We start from the raw sequence: 25593 nt of genomic DNA on the forward strand, positions 1-25593 counted from the left end.
TCCTCTGCTTCTGGCTGCGCGCGCCTCGAAAGATGCGTGCGCCTCGAGGGATGTGCCGCGTTGTCAACGGGTGATTGGTTTTCTCTGACGTGATTGTTGCGCAATGATTTGGGATTGGCTCCCGCTGACGTGACGGATGCGCGCGCCTCGGAAGATGCGCGCGCCTCGGCGTGGGCGGCGCGGTCGCTCATTGGTTCCCTTCTCCGGGCTGGTTGCGCGCGCCGCTGGCACAAGCGTGGGGAAGATGCGCGCGCTGCTGGGCGTTGCCGCAGGAATTGGGCGTAGTTTGGGCGTAGTTTAATTTGTAGATAGTGGGACTCTTCAGAATTGGAGTGGGGGTGACGGAGCGGTCAGTATAGAATCGGCTATACTGGTTGCATTGTATTTTGACACATAAGTTTTATAATAATTATTAGACCATCAGAATTTCTTTGCAGTTTACATGCATATATTTTCTAATGTAGTTTTTTAAGCTCTAGCTGTAGAAATGTCAACGGAGTTTCTAGCATGCTCCGTTCGAAAGTTCATTTTTGTCTCTATGTATTATTATGAAAAATGCTTTTAAATATTGTTAATAAATTCTGACATCATAATTATTATAATTACAATTATTATTTAACATATAAGTATTTATGATTATGCGGTGGGATATAAGTATATAAAGACTATAAATTATTTCAGTAAATGGTGCAACAATTTTTATTCTTTGCTTTTATTTTTAATATTTATCCCTGTTGGGTTCTTGAATAAAAATTATTGCATATACTTAATATTAATAAGTTAATTATTTCGTTATGTTGCGCAATGTTCTCTTGAACGGATTTTTTGTGAATTAATATAAATGGAAGTTATTGCATACGCTTAATAATAATAAATTCATTTGTTACTTAATGATAATTAATTATTTCATCACGTTGCGTAATGTTGTGCAATAATATTCGAGCGGAATATTCCATAGTCTTAGTTTGGAATGTGATGATGACTCATAATATTGCATACGTAAAATTATATTTTAAACTTCGTTTATAAAATTAGTAGTATTGGAGCTTTCATAATTATGTATACATATGTCGGTCTGACTTTTTATGCTCCTTAAGGGAAAATTGTCATAAGATTTTTATTTATAGTATTTTTCGAGTTAATCTGGAATCAATGATTTTTGATATAATTTAGGTCCCAAAATAATTAGATATACGTGTAGTCGGTGCTGAGACGTGTTCAAAAATATATATATATGTATATAAAGTCTTTTGGTTTTTGATTTGTAAAATTTCTTGTGTATCAGGATTACATATTAATAAAGGAGGTATTCTCTTATATGTCGGTAAAGTTAGTATCATCGCTACCCCAGAGATGGCGCTGCCCTCTGTCGGTAATGTGGGTATGGACAGTCTTCACTGTCGGTAAGGTAAGAAATGACTTTATCCTCAGTCGGTAACGTCGGTAACTGTGTTATCATGGGTCGGTAATTTTCCTGTCGGTAACTTTTGCTCGGTCGGTAAGGTAGAAAACTTCCTTATCGACCGTCGGTAATTTTTCTGTCGGTAACTTTTGCTCGGTCGGTAAGGTAGAAAACTTCCTTATCGACCGTCGGTAATTTTTCTGTCGGTAACTTTTGCTCTGTCGGTAAAGTAGGAATTTATTTTATCGACTGTCGGTAACTTTTCTGTCGGTAACTTTTACTCTGTCGTTAAAGTAGGAATTTATTTTATCGACTGTCGGTAACTTTTGTGTGGGTGATTTTGCCTATTGTCGGTAAAGTAGGTAATTTTTATGCGGATGATACTATATGTGGGCAAATACTTAAAATTATTTCCATCATTCCTAAGTGAGGTTATGTTATGTATAGCTAGCTTCTTAACAAAGAAAGATTATTTTCGGAGATATTGACAATAGTATATCGTGCGGCGGAATGATATTGATGTACTATAAGTATTGGTGATATTACATTGCGCGGTGAGATTTTATAATAAGAAATATTGGTGACAATAGATGGCGTGATGGAATTTTAATTAACAATATTAATTTATATTAACAATAATATGTTACTCGGTGGGATTAAGATTTATATGTTCGTCGGTGGAATTACAGTTTAAATATTATAGAGGCAATTTTTGCGTGTTTAAATAAAAATAAAAATTTTGTTGCGGGACGTAACACCGTCAGAGATACAGAGCGATATACCGAAGATCGATATTCCTTTAATCAAGGCGATTCCAGAAGACGGTGACATCGACGAAGAAGAAGATACAGTACTATTCAACGCAGATGACGACGACGATGATAACACCGAGGAACCATACACTGACAAGAGGACAATGAAAAGAGGCCCCGGTAGGCCGCAGAAGATCAAAACCGGAAGGAGAGGACGATCTCAGAAGCAGTATTGCATTGCTGAAGCGAACTGCAGTCAAGAAGCGTTCTTAGCGAAATCCCCATTGATCAGGCAATCACGAGTCCCATTCTCACGAATGGTACGATGCGATAGGCTCCGAAATGAGAAATCTCATTGAGAACGTGGAAAATTGTGAATCGCCCCACAGACCGCAAAGTGATCGGAAGCAGAATCGTATTGCGTAACAAGTATGGAACAGACGGATCATTAGAACGAAGAAAAGCAAGAGTCGTCGCACGTGGTTTTTCTCAACGTCCGGGAATCGACTTCGGCGAAACTTTCGCCCCAGTAGCTCGACTAAGCTCGGTTCGCATCGCAACGGCTATAGCATCGGAATATAACATGATTATACGTCAGTTTGACGTAACAACTGCTTATCTCAACGGTCATCTAGATAAAGAGATATTCATGGAGATCCCCGAGATGACCGAGGAAGCCTTGAAGCAGATTATACGTACAGAACGAAGAAATAGCGTAATTGAAAAGAAAGCTAGAAAGATGCTCGAAGACATAGAAAGCGGAAACAAAGTATGTCGACTGAACAGAGCACTCTACGGGCTAAAGCAATCTGGACGCCAATGGCACAAGAGGCTGAACCAAGAATTGCGAAACTTAGGATTCACGCCCTTGAATTCAGACCCCTGCGTGTATTCATCAAATCAAGGGGGAGCCCTTACGCTTGTCGTTGCTATTTATGTCGACGATATTTTAATCATCTCGAAGAATAGGAGTGACATCAAGAAAATCGGAGAAAATCTCTTGAAGATTTTCAACATACGCGACCTGGGTGACGTGAAATGCTGTTTTGGCATAGAATTCATGCGTCATGAAGACGGATACTCCATTCATCAGAGAGGATTTATCCTGGACGTTCTGACGCGTTTCGGAATGACCGAATGCAAAGCCGTTTCAACTCCCCATGGACGTCAGTACAAAATTGAGTCGAGGTCAGTCCTTGGGAGATGAGGAAGATAATAAAGTACCCTACCGTGAACTTATAGGATCTCTGATGTATATAGCCATGGGTACAAGGCCAGATATCGTCCATGCGGTAAGTTATTTAAACTGTTACAATGATTGTCACAAACACGCTCATTGGGTTGCAGCTAAACGCGTATTGCGTTACCTGAAGGCCACTCTAGATTACACAATCAACTATAAATCAACTGGCGGACGACCTCTCACCGGGTTTATTGATGCAGACTGGGGAAGCTGCCCAGACGACCGCAGATCGTATACGGGATACGCTTTTATCCTCGCCGGTGGTTGCATCACCTGGGAGTCCAGAAAGCAGAGAACGGTAGCGTTATCGTCAACGGAGACTGAATATATGGGAATCAGCGATGCCTTCAAGGAAGTCATATCTACGAAAGTTCCTGGTAGAGCTTGGATTAGAGCCCCTAGGAGACATCACAGTCATGTGCGACAACATCGGAGCTCAGAAGATCGCGACAAATCCCGTGTTTCATTCTCGTACGAAACATATAGACATTAGACATCACTTCGTACGGGAAACATTGAATTCAGGAGATATCAATCTAACGCATGTCTCAACGGATGACATGGCTGCTGACGTACTAAAGGTCTGCCTAGCAGCAAACATAATAAATGCATAAAATTATTAGAGATGAACCAACTCCGTGCTTAAGGGGGAGTGTTGGAGATTTGAATCTCGCGGTCGACGTTGCGCCTGGAGTCATGTACATTGCGTGTAGTTAGCCATCTTCACGTTATACGTGTGGCGACACTGTCGCGTACACCGCCTCGTTTCTCGACGTCTTTACGCTGTCGCGGTAGCACGTTCCTTTACTGTATTTTACTTTGTGTGTTTCATCAAGAATATACTTTCTTCATTAATAAAAAGTATCGGCCATCATTATTTCCACTCACCCTCAACAATCTATATCTTCTCTATCTATATATTATTTTTGCAAAATATGCGTCAAGAGATGTGTTTTCTGTTCAAATGGCAGCAGATAACTGACGCAAATCTATATCCGTTACATTCTAAAATATCAAATAAACAAAAAAATTCCATGAAACACGCGCCTTTGTAGTAAAAACTTAAAAGTATTCATTCTAGGAAAAGAGCCATAAATACCTTATTTAGCTTTGTAGCTATCTGTTAGTAAACATGAAGTGATATTTATAATATAGCTATTGAGAACGACTTTCCGTTAGCGCATAAACAATAAACATCGATGAAAGGCAATAGACACAATTTCGTTTTCGAGTTTTCTCTTAAATTAAGGGTGGCCAAATACTTTTGAGCGGTAGTATATATATATATATATATATATATATATACAGGGTGAGTTTTAATGGTTGTGTCAATCTTTTTATCATGCGGGAGATTACCGATCGCAATTTTAATAAATTGATCGATACATAGATGTCAGTTAATTGGATCGACCGTATCGAAGGCCGAAATATAATATGTACAATTAAAGCAAGTGAAAAGCTGAAATTATATAGTATGGATTTATTATTATTGTTAAAGCTACGCACTTATTATTATTATTATTATTATTAAAGCTATGTATACATATTTAATATATTAAAGCAGTAAGAATACATATTTAAAAATTCAGTTCAAATTTAACACTTTAACGTTTTATGTAAAACTTTATTTCAAATTCCGCATTTATTTTTATGATAAAAATTTTTATTATTGTTATACGCTAAAGGTATGTAGTATTTCTGCCTTCTTGAAATAAAATCACGCAATTGTTCCACAAGAAATACATTCTTATGAAATAATTGCGTAATTTTATTTTAAGAAGGAAGAAAATTTTTTGCTGCATATTTTTAGCATATAAAACAATAAAAATTTATCATAAAAATAAATGCGGAATTTGAAATAAAGTTTTACATAAAACGTTAAAGCGTTAAATTTGAATTGAATTTTTAAATATGTATTTTTTCCGCTTTAATATATCGAATATGTATAATAATAAATCCCTAATTTGATCACAGTAAAATAATAATAATAGTAATAATAAATATAATAACATATATTTAATAATAATAATAATAAATGCGTAGCTTTAATAATAATAATAAATCCACACTACATAATTTCAGCTTTTAACTTGCTTTAATTGTACACATTATATTTCGGCCTTCGTTACGGTCAATTCAATTAACTGACATCTATGTATCAATCAATTTACTAAAATTGCGATCGGTAATCTCCCGTATGATAAAAAGATTGACACAACCATTAAAACTCACCCTGTATATATAAAAGAACATATGAGGTATACATAAAAAACTTATTTTAATGTGTTACTTTAAAATTTTCTAATTTTATCTGAAATTTTGAATAGTTATCCGAACAACCAGGGAAATCCAGGAAAATCAACCAAACGGATCAGAGATCATTACAGAGAAATTGCTGATAAGAGGAAAATTGCTCGGTAATAAATTAATTTACAGAATAAAAAAAGAGGTAGGTGCCTAACATAATTTTTATTTTTTCAATTTAAAAAAATTTATTTTAACCTTAAAAACTGGAAAATACAAAAAATTTGATTCAAACTAAATAAATTATATTAATATTTCTTCCTTTAATTATTTTGATTTTATATGTATCGACAATCTAATTATCAAATAGTGAATTATTCAAAAATTATAGATATGTATCTTTTTCTATTCATTATTATAGATAGATAGATATTTATTGTTCCCCTTGGGGTTACAATATTTTCCAAAAATCTACAAAAATAATCCCACGCAATATTTCGTTCGCAATCTGCCCCGCCCTTACATATTACCGCAAAACCTATCCATACGCGCTTCGCATACAATACAATTGCTTATGAGTGCCATGAGTGCAGATTGTTTTTCTCCACCCATAGCTGCTCCGCATACACACACACACACACCGCCTTTGGACTTCCGTTTCCTCTTGCTCTTTTCTCCATTCTCTGCTCCCACTAACCCCCCTTATCTCATTCACTCTCTCCCTCTCTTCCTCTCTCTCTCACTCTCTCACAGCCTCTCTCTCCCCCTAATCCTCCCTCCACCCTCTCCCCCATTCTTTCTCTTTCTATTCTCCTCATCCACTCCTCTCCCTCCCCCTCATCCCCCAATCTCATACCCATCTCACATTTTCCTGCCAGCCTCCTTCCACCTCCTCCTGCCTCCCACACCCCTCCCACACGTGATCCCATGTCTCCCTTTCCCCCCCACATATCCTACAGACCTTCTCCTCCTCCCCTTCCCAATACTTACTCTCTCTTACCTCACTCCCCAACCTAAACCTCGCCACCCTTCTTCAGATATCCTGGAATCCCCTCTCCCTTAACCTCCTTATACCATCTATTATATTTCGAGTCCTTTATTTTTTCCCACCTTTCCCTTCTCTACCTATCTTTTTCCCTACTCTCTATTTCCTCCACCCAAGATTCTCCACCATCTCTTTCCCCTCTATCTCCTCTATCCTCATTCCCCTGCTCCCGAAGAAATCCTTCCTTTCCTCCTCCCATCTCGACTTTGTTTTCCCCTCTCTATATCTTTCCTTCATCTCTTCCCAACACCTCCTCGCCAGTTCACTTCCTCTCCCTTCATTCATTTTCTTTTCAAACGCCATGGCCCTTCTCCCTGCCCTACCCCACAATTTATCCCTTTGCAATTCTTCCCTTACTAAATACCTTGGTGTTCTTCCCTCTACCCCCAATACCCATCTCAAATACCTTTCCTCCAGTCTTTCCATTTCTTCCCTTTCCTTCCAACCCCATATTTCCGCCCCATATCCCAATATCGTCCACACCAGCCTATCGAATATCCAGAGTCTTCTTCCCCAGTCTCTCCCAAGCCTCCTTTTCCCAATTCCCCATACCTGTCCCATCACCGCTGCCGCTTTCCTGACCCTTTCCTTAACATGAGCCTCCTGCCTTCCATTCCTTTGCAGTGTATATCTCAGGTATCGGAATTCCCTTACCTCTTCCACCTCTCTTCCCTTCCACCACCATTTCGTTTTCCCCACTCTTCGACCTCCCTTCCTAAATCTCATTATTTTTGTCTTTCCGATAATCAGTTCCAACCCCTTCTTATCTAAATATCCTTCTAGCCTTCCCATCATACTTTTCATCTCGTCTTCCTCTTCCGCCATTAAAACTATATCATCCGCGTACGCTAGGGAATACACCCTCCCCTCCCCTAGTTTTATCCCTCCCCATTTTACTTTCCCCATTTCCTCCAAGTCTGCTAACAATATATTAAATAAAATTGGGCTCAAGGGACACCCTTGCCTTACCCCCCCTTATCGTCCAAAAACTTTTCCCGGTTTCCCCTCCTCACCCTGCTCGCTGTCTCTCTTACTATTTCCCCCACTCTCTTTACCAGCCCATCTCTTACCCTCCTCTCTTTCATCGTCTCTATTAAAACTCCCCTGTCCACCGAATCAAACGCTGCCCTCATATCGACAAACAGTGCTACCATTTTTCCCCCCTTCCGATTTATCTGTCTGTTTATCAGCATGTTTAATACATATATGTTGTCTATTGTCCCCATTCCCTTTCTAAAGCCCGTTTGATTCGGAGGAATAATTCCCTTACCTTCCACCTCCTCCCTTACCCTCTCTGCCAATATCGTTGCATAAATCTTATATAATGTTGACATTAGGGTGACCCCCCTATAATCCTCTGCTTTCTCTCCCCCTCCCTTCTTCAATATCGAAACTATCACTCCCTCCTTCCAATCCTGCGGCCACCTCTCTCCTTTCCATATTCTATTACAGTACCCCCAAACCCATTCCTCCAATTCCTCTCCCCCATGTTTCCACACTTCCCCTGGGATCCCATCTAGTCCTACTGCCTTTCCTTCCTTTATGTTACTCCTTATTCTTCTTATTTCCACTCTACTTATCTCTTCTTCTCTGTCTTCCTCCCCCTTTTCCCTCCCGTTTCCCCTCACTACTCTCTCTTCCACTCCTCCCAATACCCTCATGAATTGTTCCCTCCACTCAATCATTCCTACTCCCTCATTTATTCTCCTCCTCCTCTTTCTTTCCTTATTAATTATTTCCCACACCTCGCTTTCCCTTGTAGCTTCCTCCGCCCTCCTCTCCCATCTCGTTCTTTTCCTTCTTTTTTCTCTCACACATCTCCCTGTATTCTTTTCTTTCCCACCTAAACTCTTCCTTCTCTCCCTCTTTCCTTCTCCAACCCCTTAAAACTTGTCTCACCTTTTTCTTCTTCCACTCACATTCCTCATCCCACCAGCCCTTCCTCCCTTTCCTTTTATTTCCTAACTCCTTTTCCGTCTCCTTTAACACTTCTTTTATCCTTCCCTCTCTATTCTTCCCCACTCCTCCCTTAAATCCTCCCCACCTAATTCCATCGTTCCCATCCTCTGCCTAAATATCATCTTCCCTTGCTCGTTCCAAACTCCCCTTCTATTTCCTCCTTCACCTGATCCTCCCCCTCTCCTTTCTATTTCGCCCTTAATCCATACTTCTAACGGATGATGATCTGAATCAATCTTGTCTCTCACCCTCATCCTTTCTACTCTTTCCTTTACTTCCTTGTCTCCTATCACATAATCAATTACCGTACTACTCTTCCCTCCTGTAAATGTGTATTCCCCTTCCTCATCCCCTTCTGTGTCTCCATTAAAAATACTCCATCCCCTTTCCACTATAAATTCCAATAATTTCCTACCTTCTCTATTTATCTTTCTATCTTTCGATTGCCTCCCTTCTTTAATCTCTTTCCCCCTTAATTCCTCTTCCTCCACCTCTCCCTCTTCCCTTCCCGTTCTCCTCCTATCAGTTCTGAGTCCTATTTCCCTTTCATCCACCCACTGCTCCAGCCTCTGTAAAGACCGCTCTATATCCCCCCCCACATACACCCCCACTATCCTCCACCTTTCTCCTCCATTCTTGACTCTCCCTACCATTATCCCCTCCTCCTTCACCTCTATACTCGATCTTTCTTCCAACAATTCCTTCCTTATTCCCATTAACATTCCCCCCATTGCCCTTCCTCTCCTCCCCTTTCTTCTCGCCATTTGCACCCCCCATTCGAATCCTCGCGGCAATCTCTCTCTTATCTTCCCCCACCCTTTGTCTTCCATCCACGTTTCCATTAGAATCACCACATCCCAATCTCCCAATCCTGACCAAAACCCTTTATCCTTACTTCCTAAACCCGCTACATTCCAAAACGCTATCTTCCACTCCCCCCCATCTTCTCCCTTCCCTCCAATCCTCCCATCCCTCTTCTCTATTTCATCCCTCGGTCTTCTTCTCCTCCCCCTTCCCCCCTTTCTTCTGTTCTTGTAATTCCCCTCCAATTCTTTAATACCTCCTCCTCCTCATCCCATTTCCACCATACCTCATCAATTTTTATTTTCCCATATCCCACCCACACTTTTCTTCCCCTCCCTTCTTCCAATCTCGCAATCTCTTCTAACCTCCACCTCATCCTCCTCTCCTTCCACGTCCAATCCTCCATTATTCTCTCCCTCCTACTTCTCAGTTTACCCTTATTTGCCCATATGTCTTTTCTCTGTTCTTCGCTCCCCAACTTAACCCATAGCGACTCTCCTCCCTTCCCTACTTCTCCTCCAATCCTCTTTACTTCCTCTATGTCAACCTTCACACCTATCATCTTCATTAATTCCTCCACTGCTTCCCTTCTCTTCCCCTCTTTAACTTCTACTCCCTTTATCACTACGTTCTTCCTTCTCTCTTCTCTCTCTCTCTCTCTTCTCCATCTTTCTCTCCAACTCATTAATCCTACTCTCCACTTCTCCAATTCCCTTCCCTCTCCCTACTTCCCCCCCACTTTCAACTGCTCTCTCCAACCTATTTTCCTCTCTACCCTCCATGCTTTTTTCTAATTCTTGGATCCTCCTTCTCAATTCCTCTCTCTCTTTCATCCATCTCTCCTCCTGCTCCCTTAATTCTCTTCTCACCTTCTCCACTTCATCTCTCAACATCTTACCTTGTTCCCTGATTCCTTCCTTAACTTCCTCCTTCATTGCCCTAATGTCCTCTTTCCAGTCCTTCATCCCTCTTATCTCCTTCATCATTTCCTCCATCTCCTCTCTCCAGCCCAGCAAAATCTCTTTCCACCCTCCTTCCTCCCTGTTGTTCTCCATCCTCACCTTTCCCCCCTCTATCTTTTCCTTCCGCGGTGATCTTGCCGTTATATTACTTTTTTTTTAAATTTCCTCCTTCTTCCCCACCTCCTTTCCTTCCTCCCCCTCTGCCCTCTTCCTCTTAAACAAATCATCTATATTCCCTAAACTCCCTCCTCTCTCTCTACCTCTCGCCGCCATCTTTCCCTCTATACTCTTCCTTTCCGTAGCTCCCCTTCTATTGCCTACCCTACTACGCCCCCTATGCTCACTCTCCGTTATCTTCCTTTCCACACCTTACCTTCTATATCACCACCTATCTATGCCTAACGGCCTATCTCCACGTGTCCCTTCTATTCCTCTTTTCTCCTTTTATACCTTAACTCGCCCTTGTCCCTTTATCATACATGCACACCATTCACTCTCTCACACTGCCCTCACACTTCTTTCTCCTCTCACACTCACTTTTCCACAACTTTTCTTCTATTACAATATCCCGAAAAACCACGTGTCTGTCTACTAACGCACCGGAAACGGAAGTCCCTATTCATTATTATATTTATAGTCGAAATATAATACGCACTAAAACAGAAAATTCTTAGGAAATTTTTTACAACATTTGGATAAACATTCTGATTGAAATTAATTTACAGTATTTGTGTATATTGTAATCTATCAAAAATGTGTGTGTGTGTGTGTGTGTAATTATCCGTTTTTATATCTAAATTAAAATAGATAATTTATAATAAAAACGTGTCAAATTAAATAATTCGAACTCAACCTTATTGTGAGTATAGTGATTGCGTAAACGTAAATAACTTTTGTTTCTCAAATATATAAAAATATTAGATTCATAATTTTATTTAAAATATAATTATTTATTTTAATCAACTAATTAAATTGTTACTTAAGAAAAAATTAAATGTAATAAATGATCGTTTGTTAATAGACTATGATTGCTTATCATTTAGAAACTATTGCAACTTTGAAATTTTTATATTAGTGTCTATTTTATTTTATTAACAAAATACACTATTAAAATATACAAAGATTTTAAGACATTTTATGTATATTTATACATTTGAATATTTGTTTTAAAACATCATTACGTAACTGGAATCAAATTATAAGCTATTATAAATTTTATATTTTGAATGTTATAAGAATAATCAAAAATTCAAGATATCCCCAAAATAAACAAAGAAGATAGTCTTAATTATGTCGCAACTTAATGAGGCTGATAATCATTCTTCTTCAAGTATACAAGATATTAGTATGCAAGATAGATTTTCCGAATTGGATAAATTGAATCCTGCAGAAATATTAACGTCAAATGAAGTACTCGATAATATAAAAATTTATGATTCTACTATGTAAGTATTATTGTAAGTTACTTTTGTTATAAAAATTTTAAATGATATATATTACGATCAAAATATCATGATTAAAATTTGATATACAAATATTAGATTAAAATAAATTATAACGACATACGTATTTTTATATTGCATTAATAACATATTAGATATTTCAAATGTGGACGTAACAATATATGGAGTGTTTCAGAAGTAATGGTCAGTATATTTTAAGACATAATTGTACACATCATTTTAACCAAAAAAGTTTATATAAACACGTGTATCTTATTCTGGACGGATATAAAGATACAACATATTCAATCTTAATGAATATACATTTATTGACTTATTAGAATCAAATTCTATGAAACACGTAGATGAAATTTCAATCTTATAATATATTTGAATAATTGTTCGCGAGCGAATCCGACAGTAGACAGTAGGAGCGGAAGGTCTTTCAGCGAAAAAAGTGCGCCTCGTTCACACAAAAAGACTGACGTTTATTAGAGTCAAGAGTAAAACAAGTGTTGAGTGCAGTGATTGCGATTCGCGAAACAGCGGTGTAACAAAGTAAGAGCGGTTTTCGCGAGCGGTATCGCGAGCGTTGTAGCGAAACAAGAGCGTTTTCCGAATTCGTAGACGGTCGTATAAAGCGATTCGATTTGCGTATTATCAGAAGAGATAGCGGAAATCCGAGTGAGTAAGCGGTCGTATAACAGAATAGCGGTTTTACAAAAGCGGTTTAACGAAAAGTGCGGTTTAGCGAAAAGTGCGAGACTTCGAGGTGCTCGCGTGCGGTGCCCGTTATAAAGCGAGCGGAATCTTGGGCCCGTTGCGACGTGGCCCAATAAATTTTGTACTTTAGCGGTGACCTCAGGGCGCCGCGTACAATTGGCCGCCGATGAGGTCTGACGTAGACAATTCTTTAATTGTCATGCGCGCAACCTTTTTCGATCAGCTGATTGGCAATCAGCTGATCGTGATGTATGGGCGCGCATGCCCGTACGCTACGCTGATTTTGTCGACGGATGACAATGTTATTGCGAATGTTTATGATCAGCGTTTCTCGATCGATGAAAAAATGCGAGATAACGGGAACGAGTTTTTCTGAAGAATCGAAAGCTCGAGAAGATTCTTGACGCCCGTTAAATTCAAATTCTCGAATTATAGAACATTATTTGAAATTTTGTTAGGAATTTAATCCGGGATGATTTTTATGATTTTCGAACAATAATGATATTAATAAATATATAATAATTTCAATTAATTAATAATAATTTTGGCATCAGTGAATATGACCATTTTAATTACACCAAAAATTAAATTTAAATAAACTAAACCAGAACACGTTGTAGCTTTATAACCATTCAGAATAGAACATATGTTTATATATAAACTTTTTTGCTTAAAATGATGTGTGCAATCATGTTCTAAAAATGTTGACCATTCGTCCTGAAATACTTTGTATAATGGATTTATTTTAAATTTTGTCTGTAATTTTGAATATTTAAATTTTTAATGAAATTATAGGCTATGTGGACGGTTTAGATGCTCCACGAATTGTGGGAAAAGAACAACAATATAAATATTTCAAGTTTTATTTAAACAACGGAACTGGAAGAAGAATACAATGTATTGTCTGGAATGATGATGTGGAATGCGTCGAACCATTTCTTAGATCGAATTACGTAAGTTAAACGAAACATTTAAAATATAATCTATATAATCTATATAATCTAATTAATTTGAAAATTTTTCAAGCAATTAATCATTTCTATCTTTTTCTCTTCTTCTCTTGCTCTTTCTTTTCAATAAGTATTATTAATTATATTTATCTAAAATTTTGAATTTGGTATAAGTTGTTAAAATCATAACTCTATAACTCGTATTTGTAATTTGGTATCTTTATATTTAAAATTATTTCAAGTATAATCTGAAGATGCTGCTGTGTAGTATTTATATTTTAAATAACCAAATTAAGAACTATATTATGGAACTATATTCTTAATTTGTTTTATTATTTTATTATTTTATAAATACGATTATTTGATCACGGAAAAAAATGGAATTGTTGAATTAGCAAAGCTACACTTTGCTGCATAAATTTAATATTTATAACTAAGCAGATTTGTTAGTGTAGTAAGAAAATTACATCTAGAAGCAATTGTCAACATGTTCATAGAACAAACTCACAATTAGTCAAAAAGATTTAATTAAAAAGTGTTGTATATCGATAGAAATTTATTTTTTAAAATTACAAATATATGCATATTACAAATTTATGTATATTTTAAAATTAGAGATTGCAAACACCAAATTATTAAATATACCATATATTACTATTATTATTTTTCTTAACGTGTTTTTGTATTTTTTCTGTTTTTATTCACTTTTATTTTAAATTATTACGAATTAAGTGATTAAGTTTTATTATTTGATATAAATGTATTGTTATATATTATGCATATACAATCTTTTCCATCTTAAAATTTGTAATCAAACCATTTTTGAATAAGATAAATATAAAAAAAACGTTTATAATAAAGAATATAATTGCTATTTATAATTCTATTATTAGCATCAAGTTTCAATTAACTTTGTAAATTTAAAATTGAATTAGTTGTTAATGTTTAAATTTTCTTTTAAGGTTTATAAGTCGGTTTATAACACAATAATAAGATTAAATTTTCAGATTAAAATCATGTTCCATCACATCGATTCTAACTGAAAAATGAAATAACTAAAATAATAAATATTTCGCACTTACGCATTTTTCGCAAAGATTCACTCAAACCACTGCCACATATCATATAGAATGCACCGAGATAAAACAATGTTATAAAGTAATGTATGATTGTCGACATTTTATCGCAACATTATAAACAGAACGTTGTAAATCGTGTACCAAAATTAAAATGGTTCGACTCTGAACCACGGTATGGCTTCGACTCACTCTCTTAAAAATAGATTTTATCTTTTTCCCATCCGATGAAAACGCAACGAAGAAAAGTTATGTAATGTAGAAATAAAATATTTCATTACATGTACGTTTAATAAAGATTAATTCTTATTGCGTGACTTATATGTAGAATTCAATATTTCAACTAATTTTTTTAAACACATTTTTAATTAAATAAATAAATATTTAAAATAAAATATATTTATTTAAAGAACCAAAAAGTTGAATAATTTATAAACAAAAAGTTTTCCTTATTAAATGATTTATAAATTAAGAAGAAAAGAATAGAGGAGAAAAGAAAAATAAGTAAACAAATTGTTGCATGAGAAATAAAATATTAAAAATGTAGAAAATGTATATGTATATATAGATTTATTTTCTCTCAATAAAAAGACAATATATTAGGGCAGCATTAAATTTCATTAAAGAATTGACTAATATATTAATTTTCAAATAATATTTTGAATTTATGATAATATATTATTTTTATATATTTGAATATTAAATTATTTTTTTATACATTTTTAATAAAATAATTGAGATAAATTAGTAAGTTAATATTTAAAAAAATACACATCATTTTGTTAAATTAAATAATATATGCAAATAGTACTTATATACGTACAACGGACGTACATGTCGGACATTGTGTACATCCATTGGACGTCCATATTACCTGCAGCGGACGTACAAAGAACGGAAACGAAAAAATTGTGAAAAATAAAGGTGCTTCCTGCTCCCGATGAGCCACTTTTCCATCGTTTGTAAGAAGACGATTAATAGACGTAGTTAACTCGTGAAGAGTATCTGTGTACTGCCACATGCTTGCTTTCAGCATGTTTTGTTGGCGAATGATTTCCTTAAAATAATTTTCTGAAAAAAGAATTTAATATATATTTATTAATAAATTGTCGAACATGTAATTACAATAATAAATTCATTATTTTATAATAAGATTAATAAATTTATCGAAAATAATTGTAATTTATTTTATTTTATTTTAAATGTATGTTACTTGCAATCACCGAATTTGCCCATTGTCTTAATTTTTTAATCAATGCGATGCGAGGTAAGCTTAAGCGAGTAAGCACGGCTACTGACGTGTTGTGGCCAAAATAAATATCCAGAACGCGTTGTGCACATTTAAGCTTATTCACATCACGTCGTAGTTAAAAAATTCAGGCAATGGGCAAATTCGGCAATTGTAAGTAACATATACATACCACACTTGTGTTTTAAATGTACTGGACAACATTTACATTCTGTCATAAATGTTTCCAGTTGGTCGTCGTCAGTCAGAGATTCATTATTATCTATAAAATATGTAAAAAATACGTTATAAGCTTTTACATTTTGTAAAAAGTTGTGATTAATAATTCTATATTATGAAAAACAATTTACCATTAGATTGTAATAAATTCCCTTGTTTCTCATTTCGTAATCTATCAAAGTCATTAGCTTCATCATTCTGTTTTTTTAAGTTTGTTTTTGTAATCGTTTTTGTGAAAGTACTGGTATCTGGAAGAAAAGACGACCAAATGGTTGAATGTGTTTTTTGAATTCATAAATTATTTGCTACTATTCTATTTTATCCCTAAAAATTTTTTTTTAAAAAGGTAAATTTTTAGAACTTGTAACACTTTTTTATACTATTTTATTATTTAAACTTTAAATAAATATAGTTTTTATTTCTCAGGAAATTTCATATTTTTTCTTATGGTAGAGAGAATTATATTTTTTTAACACAATTGTTCAACAAACCAAGTTATAGATAAATGCATGTTATTGTATTATGTAAGTAATGCATGTGTTGTTGTATTTTGCATACTCAATAATGATTTAAAAACGTATATACTAATAATTTATTAAATTAGATAATAAATTTTGAACCCCATCTGTCTTAGTACATATGCTCTTAAATCATTGGTATGTATGCAAGATAATTCGCATAATATAATAATACAAGCATTTATCTATAACTTGCTTTTTTGGAAAATTTAATAAAAATATAAAATAATTATCTGAGCTTAAAAAACACTTTAAAAAGTAGACTAATTTAAAAAACCAGTTAGTAATATAATATAGAATATAAACCCTTTTTATAAACACGAAATATAAATATGTTATTAAATATAAAATGCATACAAACCATTTGTTAAACGTGGAGGAGTCAGCAATTTATTCAGCAAATTATTATTATCGTCATCAGACGATAGATTGTTCTCTTCAAATGAAGAGCCATATGTTTTTTTCGTCACTCTTCTTTTATTTCCAAAAGACTTGTCCGAATTTACGTCCGAGGAATATTTCGCATTTTTTCTTTGCTACGGTATAATTGTCTAGAACAAAATAAATATAACATTATGACAATGCAATAAACAGATTTTTCATCAATACATCAAAATGCAATAAGTGGTATATTTACCAAAAGTTCCATTACGTATTAGCCTGATAGGATATAAGGGCCATGAACAATCCGGTCTGATATGATTTTTTGCCGCGGCTGTCAACTTCTCCGATGTAAGTGACGGCCAGTAGCATTTACCGTTTATTATCCAATTAGATGGTACTATTTCCACAGAATCTTCTTCTGTGAAGATTACAATAGTCCACGTCTTCACCATTTCTACAAATTATTAACAATTTGTGTACGCAACTTCAAATCAATAATTTCAAATATTATTTGAATACACATTATTATTAATACATACATATTATTATTCGGAATCAAACCGTTAACGAACATAGGGGGACTCAATTTTTTGTTTTATAAAATTTATTTAATTTTAAGATATACATATATAAAATTTATTTAATTTTCAAATATTTATTCTCAGAATAATACTTTAATATTATAATAATATTCTTGGAAACATTATTCATCATTTTTTTAAATACTAAGAAGTCAATAAATTTAAGATTTAAGAAAACAATGATTTATCTTTATTTTAATTGTAAAATATAATCGACATTTAAAAAATTCTAAATTAAAAATGATTAATATATAAAAATAAAATTATTAAAATCTATAAAATTTGATTAAACCGAATGAAGCAAGGGAAAAATAACACATTTATCTTTGAAATGTAATTTTATACATTTATGCGATATTTCATTTATGTTCCAACTTTGATGATCATTAACAACGTTTTCTACTAAATATATACCTAAATCAGAAGACTTACATGGTTCATTATAAAAATCTGTTTTTGATTTATATTTATTTCCAATTATTATTATATTTTTATTGTCACTAGCAATATTTTTAATTAAAACAATGTCACCATTATTTAAACTACAACAATTATCTGGTTCTTTTATTTTTAAAGTAAAATTACAAAACACTATTTTTTCCCATTGACTAGTATACACAAATTGAAGTAAAGGTCCGTTATCATGTTTATTTAATAATTTAGGTTTCAAATTCAAATTATTTTCTTCATTTAATTCCAGAATATTTTCTTCGTGTATACGATTAACTATTTGTTGTAATGCTTTATCTTTTTGTCTAATGTATCCTTTTATCTTTTGCATATAATTTTCGAAGGGATAGGCACTGTACTCTTGTAAAATTCCAAACTTTTTTACATCATCGCATAAATGTAATAAATTATGAATATTAATTGAACAATTATCTTTGCCATACAAAATTATATAAGTTTTTATGAAATAATTAAAAAGAGAATTAGCGTAATCTAAATATCTAACATGATGAGGATAAGATGATAAAATAGTGACAGCTACATTTATATAAAGACATAAAATTAAGATACTTATCACGATTAAGTACAGATTTTAAAACCACAGGACCTGTGTATAATAAAAATTATCTGAATTCTGTAGCTTTTCATCTTCTACTTTCTTCTAATGATCTTGGTTTACGATTAAATTCTAACGGGATATTTTTAATTTGATTTATTAATAAATGAGAAATTTGTAAAACTTGTGCATAAGATAATTTTATTGATGGTTTACCAGTACACCATATACTCACTAAAGTTTTTGTAACACCTAGATCAATTAAGTGCATCGGCTCTACAGGAAAATCACTAATCATATCTAAATATTTTAGTAATTCAAGATCTGACGTTTTTAAATTTATGTGGTGTTCTTCTTGAGATTTAGATCTAAAATCGAAATCGGTTCTATCGAGGAATTTATTTAAATTCGAGAAACAAACTCTACCGTTAATATAATCGCCTTCTATAACACATTTTGTACATGAATAATAACCGGTATGACCCTTCGTAAATTTAATAAACGCTTTAGCAGGAGTATCGCAAATAAAACCTTTAATTTTAAAGGAATAATTAAATCTTTCGTTCTCTCTGTCTATTATGATACCGTGCGATAATAAATCGATAACTTCGGCGATAAAATCTTTTAAAAATACATTTGCATCGTCTGGCTTTTTTTCCCCGTGATATATACCTACAATACCTACTTTATTACGATTTTCAACTAAACTACATAATATTGGTCACAATTGCTGATTCGAACTTTTAAAAAGTGGTAAACCATCAATATTTATGTAAACTTCTATTTGTTGTAAATTATTTAAAGATACAAATGAACATAATTTTTGAATACAATTATTTAAACCAAAATGATAATAATGTCCTGGTTCAACAATTTTTAATGTATTTTTTTTAGGAGTTTTCATTAATACGCGAGCATCCGAAGATAATTCATCATGTTTTGATTTTAAAATAGCTATTAATTCATTAAACGCAACATGAGTAATTTTATTTTTCAAAGCCCAAGTGGCAAGTTGTGATTGTAATGAACGTTATTAAGATTATCATGATAACTATTAATTGATTCATTATTTAAAGTATTTTCATTAATAAAATCATTATTAGATGTATCACTATCTGAATTGTCTAAATTTTCTAAAATATTATTATCAAATTCAATATTATTTAAATTATTATCATCCAAATCAATGTAATTTAATTGTTCATTAATATTCATATCGTTATCGTTTCTTATCAAATCATTATTTAAACATTGAGCAAAAGCTTGATCAGATTCAATTGAATTTAACAAAGAATCTGTATTAGTTTTTGCTCGCCTGTAATATTTGGTTGTAATTTTAGACATACTCACTTATTTTCCAAGAGTTTCTAGTGCTACAGTTCCTAGAGTACCAGTGCAGTCTTACGTGCAACCTTTATCCAGTACAACTTTTATCCAGCAGCGTTACCTTTAATCGCAGTGTGGTTTTCCAGAGCTGTATAAAATAAAAAATGTTTTAATTTATATATTTAAAAGCATTATTCTAAAGAATGTATAAAATAAGAATGAGTTTATAATACATATTTTAAATATACATATTTTAGATATTTTGAGTCAATGCGCTTAAGTCAAATACATGATTAAGATAGTATACACACAATATGTAAAAATCTGAAATATGTATTATGCATGAAATATTATACGTTCGTTAGTTTATTAAAAATATCATCTAAAAATATAAATTAATTTCAAACATGTAGTATATCTTTTATGAACATACACAGCTAACTATTTTAAAGCAGATTCTCAATATCAAAATAGAACCATATTTATATATTTCCATAACAATATAATGATACATCTTATTTTTTAAAGAAATTATAATTGCGATAAGTAAATATCAATAAATATTGTACGTTTATATTCTTGCCTGATAACAAAAATAATGTATCATGTCATATATAAATGAAATACTAAGGCCCTGCGTACAATAGAGAAAATATTAGGCATAGGAATAAATATTAAGCATTAGAATTACTGCACAATACAAAAGTACAAGCAATAGGAACAAAAAATAGAAAATATTGTAAGCGTAAGAGAGAGACATAGGTCGATATCAAAAGGGTCGATATGACAGGGATTCTTAGATTCGGCGAAAAGAGGCCGAATTTCGGCGAAAGTGGGAATTTAATTCGCTGAAGGGAGGATAAGGGCGCCGTTATCGGCAATGACTGGCAAAAATTTCGGATATGAGGGACATGGAAGGGAGAGAGTGATGAGAGAGCGGAGTTGAGTTCGAGCAGCGAAAGTAAGAAGTCGTGTGTAAATTTAGGGAGAGCTGAGAGCAGTTGAATTTTCAAATAAATATATTTTTATATACGGTTAATTATTTTTTTTTTCTTTTTTATTTTATTTCACCTAGCTTACAGCTGGGCTTAAAGTAAATTTTAAATTCAGAAGTGGGATTCGGATACCGAGACGGATATACATTCGGATAAGAAATTCGTGAGCTTACGCGAGATAGTGCTTAGAAGAAAAGACAGATTGTTCGAGAAAGTTCAGCCACGTGGCACGACCGGAAGGCAGCCATTGCGACAAAGGATACCCGTTAATGGATCGGGCGAAAATAGATAAGCTGTCTATAAATCAATTGCGATCGCTAGCCTCGCGGTTAAATCTCAGCACTAGCGGTAATCGCGGAGGTATTTTGGATAGAATTGTGGATTTCTACTCAAGGCACGGGTGGCCGGAGCAGTTGGAAATGGACCAGGCACTGGAGATCGGTAGTGAGAGAGGAGAGAGCGCCGCGAATGTACTAGGAGGCCGAGACGAAAAGCGGCAAATGCCGGGGCCATCGGGAAGCTCTTTTGGATGTGCTCAGGCATCTGCCGCGAGAACAAAGGTCGCAGTGAGTACACAAAGAATAAACTCTCACGAGCAGATCAACATTCAAGAAATCGTGCAAGCAGTAGTATAGGTGATGGAGGACCGCCAACGATCTTCCGACGGCAGATCACAAAGAGGCTCGCCTGCCGCTTCGGGGAACACAGGTACGACAGTGGAGGTCAACACAGAGGCAATAAACTGGCAGCAGCTGAAATTTGCCACGAAGTTAATTCCAACTTTCTCAGGAAGAGACGAGGAAAACATATTAAAATGGTTGGAGCGAATTATGTGCGCAGCACGTATGTACCGCCTTACAGATGAAGTGATTGTGCTGGCCGCAATCTCCCAATTAAAAAATCGTGCCCAGGAGTGGTACAATCGGCAACCTATGGATTCAGTGGCGACATGGGAAGATTTTAAATTCCACATAAGGAGGCATTTTGAAGTCAAGGAGTCATATACAGCAACGCTCGCCAAGATAGGACAAAGGACGTGGAACATGTACAAAGAGAAGTTTGTTGACTATGCGGAAGAGAAGTTAAGCTTGATGCAAAATCTTTCATTAACAGAGAAGGAAAAAATCGAATTGTTAGCAGACGGCGTAAAAGATCCAATCACCCGGAAATTAGTACTTAGTACATGGATAACAAATGTCCCGGATTTTATCGATCACGTTCGAAGAATAACGGAAGATTCGACCTTATCAAGGAGAAGCGGGCCAAACACACGTTTCGGAGAACATAGCCGGTTTCAAAATAAGAGTGCTACCTCATCACAAGGTACAAGCGACAAGGCCTGTTTCAATTGTAAACAGATAAGTCACCTAGCAAAAGATTGCAAAGTCAAGAAGCCAACCTGTTTCACATGCGGAGAGGAAGGTCACATCAGCCCAGCCTGCCCGAAAAAAACAGCAAACGCGAGAACGAGTCATCTCATCGAGAGCCAGGATTCGGAGACAGCGACCGACCAAACATCTACCTTGACGGACACGATTCATGTGAGTGAGATGACAACCCAGGCGGAGGATCGACCCTGCGTGGAAGTACGAAGTTCGAATGCCAATACAACGTTGGAAACTTTAGTTGATACAGGGAGTTATGTAAATTTAATGCGAGAGTCCGTCTACAAAAAACATTATAGTAATAGAAAACTAAGTCATGTCACTGATAACATTAAGTTACAAGGCGTTAATAATTCTGTAATAAAAATTTTGGGCAAAGGATACGATCTAATAAAATTAGAAGGAGTGCCAAATTGGTTGGGTATAGATTTTTTAGTAGTCGGGGATGGCACAATGAAATTTGATTTACTGTTGGGAAGACAATTCTTTCAGAACTCAAACATAACTTTGATTTATCATAACAGAAATTATAAATTTGAGGAAAATAAAGAATCAGAGGAATTTGTCCATTCGATATTCAATATACAGGGTGATTCTGAACAGACGTTTGTCTTTAAAAAGATAAATTGTCGAGTCTATTCTAAGACGATTTTCCCTTTACCAAAATTGTCTACGAGGCTTAGTTTTTAAATTATTAAATAAAATAGTTCGCGAATTACGGAACGAGTACAAGAGGTAGACAGGGACGGCGCAACTCACCGTCCGATACAGGCGATCATGTGGGGCGCGCGACGCGATCAGCTGATTGCTGCACACGATGAGTGTAACAATCAGTGTGTGTGTGTGGGGGGGGGGTGTATTTATGCACGCGTATCCACACATGCACCGTACTCTCTCTCTTTCTCTCTCTTTCTCTTTCTCCCTCTTTCTCTCACTCTCTCACTCACTCACTCACTCACTTATTCTTACCTTAATAATGAGATTCTTCATACTGCTGATAAATAGCAGTGCCCAGTGTGTTGCACGATAATAATCGTCGTCGACGAGACGTCGTTTCTTCAACACGCAGTCTGACACAAATAAGCGAAGTTTTTTCTTTCATCACTTTCGACACTTTTACAAATTTACTCGCGCACTTAATCACTCACGATTGATAAAAGGAGGAATTTACCAACGGTTACGGTACAAATTTAATAAACGGTTAACGCATTTAATTATTAATTACACACTCGATTAAAGAAACGCGTTAACAGAACGCGATACTCGATGCAAAGCGCGCGACGCGACGACCGACGACAAGCAGGTCAGGTTAATACTAGCGCCTCTAGCGCTGCCAAACATAAACGTGTAGCATTACGCGCTAGTACTAACCTGACCTGCTTGTCGTCGGTCGTCGCGCGCTTTGCATCGAGTATCGCGTTCTGTTAACGCGTTTCTTTAATCGAGTGTGTAATTAATAATTAAATGCGTTAACCGTTTATTAAATTCGTACCGTAACCGTTGGTAAATTCCTCCTTTTATCAATCGTGAGTGATTAAGTGCGCGAGTAAATTTGTAAAAGTGTCGAAAGTGATGAAAGAAAAAACTTCGCTTATTTGTGTCAGACTGCGTGTTGAAGAAACGACGTCTCGTCGACGACGATTATTATCGTGCAACACACTGGGCACTGCTATTTATCAGCAGTATGAAGAATCTCATTATTAAGGTAAGAATAAGTGAGTGAGTGAGTGAGTGAGAGAGTGAGAGAAAGAGGGAGAAAGAGAAAGAGAGAGAAAGAGAGAGAGTACGGTGCATGTGTGGATACGCGTGCATAAATACACCCCCCCCCACACACACACTGATTGTTACACTCATCGTGTGCAGCAATCAGCTGATCGCGTCGCGCGCCCCACATGATCGCCTGTATCGGACGGTGAGTTGCGCCGTCCCTGTCTACCTCTTGTACTCGTTCCGTAATTCGCGAACTATTTTATTTAATAATTTAAAAACTAAGCCTCGTAGACAATTTTGGTAAAGGGAAAATCGTCTTAGAATAGACTCGACAATTTATCTTTTTAAAGACAAACGTCTGTTCAGAATCACCCTGTAGATGTAACTGAAACGCCGAATATATGCGATAAGATCTGCGAGAATCTAGATTCGGAAATATCTTTTGCGTTAAAAAATAAATTATTAAAAACTTTTAAGACTGTGGATAATTTAAACATAGAACCGATAAAGGACGATTATTGTGCTAAAGTTTATCTAAAAGATGATTCTCTTTTCCGATAGGCGCCTCGAAGAATGTCTGTAAATGAGAAAAAAGAAGTGGATGTCATTATCGATGATTTACTGAGCTGAAATATAATAAAACCGAGTATATCGCCGTATTGCGCTCGAGTATTGTTAGTTCCAAAACGGGATGGAAAAAAAAGAATGTGCGTAGATCTCAGACCATTGAACCAGCATATTTACCCGCAAAAATACCCATTCCCAATAATTAATGATCATTTGGATAGTTTATACGGTAAAAAATATTTCACGAAGCTCGATCTAAAAGATGGATTCCATCAGATTGCAATACATCCGGATTCTACAAAATATTTTTCATTCGCGACTTATAACAGTCAGTACGAATATCTAAAACTACCTTTTGGATTCTCAGAAGCTCCCGCGGAATTCCAGAAACGCATTAGTAGTAATACTATGAGGTTTCTAACCCAGGGGCTCCGAGGGGGGGTGAGGGGCGAGGGGGAACCGCGGGCGGGGGGTGACGTCACGCGGGGGGGTGACGTCACGCGGGGGGTGACGTCACGCGGGGGGGTGACGTCACGCGAGGGGGGGGGGGGTGACGTCACGCGGGGATGATGACGTCACGTGCGGGAGATGATGACGTCACGTGCGGGGATGATGACGTCACGCGGGGGATGATGACGTTACGCGGGGGATGATGACGTCACGCGGGGGATGATGACGTCACATGCGGGTAGGGGGGATCCGTGGCGCGAGCGATGGACGAGGGGGTCCGCGCGGGTAGGGGGGTCCGCGGCGCGAGCGATGGACGAGGGGGTCCGCGCGGGTAGGGGGGATCCGCGGAAAGAAGACGGTGGTGTGAGAAGAATAGCGCTACGTGTGGGAAAAGGATAGCGTAAAGTGTGTGTGTGTGTGAAGAGGACAGTGCGACAAGGATGGCATCAACGTGCGACAAGGATGGTGTCAACGTGGGACAAGGATGATGCATTGTAAGATGCCACATAGGTGGGAGCAGGACGACGCAAAGGTAAGTGAGTGAGTGATAGCGGCGAGCTTGTGAATGAGAGAGAACGATAATAGCGCGAAGAGAACGCAT

The 25593-nt window shown here is 35.9% G+C and overlaps 1 protein-coding gene and 1 pseudogene across 2 annotated transcripts; one reads left to right on the plus strand and one right to left on the minus strand.

The window, feature by feature from the left end:
• The first annotated feature begins 3099 nt into the window (after nucleotides 1-3099).
• LOC145976349 (uncharacterized) lies at nucleotides 3100-3890 on the plus strand (annotated as a pseudogene). Its single transcript, XR_014440230.1, has 2 exons — nucleotides 3100-3446; nucleotides 3528-3890. The product of XR_014440230.1 is annotated as an uncharacterized LOC145976349 (transcript).
• A 4790-nt stretch (nucleotides 3891-8680) lies between these two features.
• On the minus strand, nucleotides 8681-9487 carry LOC145975574 (uncharacterized). The gene has a single exon (XM_083106162.1). The coding sequence runs from the start codon at nucleotides 9485-9487 to the stop codon at nucleotides 8681-8683; it is 807 nt and encodes a 268-aa protein (XP_082962288.1).
• Between the last annotated feature and the right edge of the window lie 16106 nt (nucleotides 9488-25593).

This window comes from Camponotus vicinus, unplaced genomic scaffold (assembly GCF_025532165.1).
Source record: "Camponotus vicinus isolate PSW18456_S1 unplaced genomic scaffold, iyCamVici1.0 SCAF_8, whole genome shotgun sequence".
NCBI classification, from domain to species: Eukaryota; Metazoa; Arthropoda; class Insecta; order Hymenoptera; family Formicidae; genus Camponotus; species Camponotus vicinus.

Bases quoted from the DNA above. Each gene is read 5' to 3' on its own strand.
- LOC145975574 (XM_083106162.1), bottom strand. From the start codon at position 9,487: ATGGAAACGTGGATGGAAGACAAAGGGTGGGGGAAGATAAGAGAGAGA.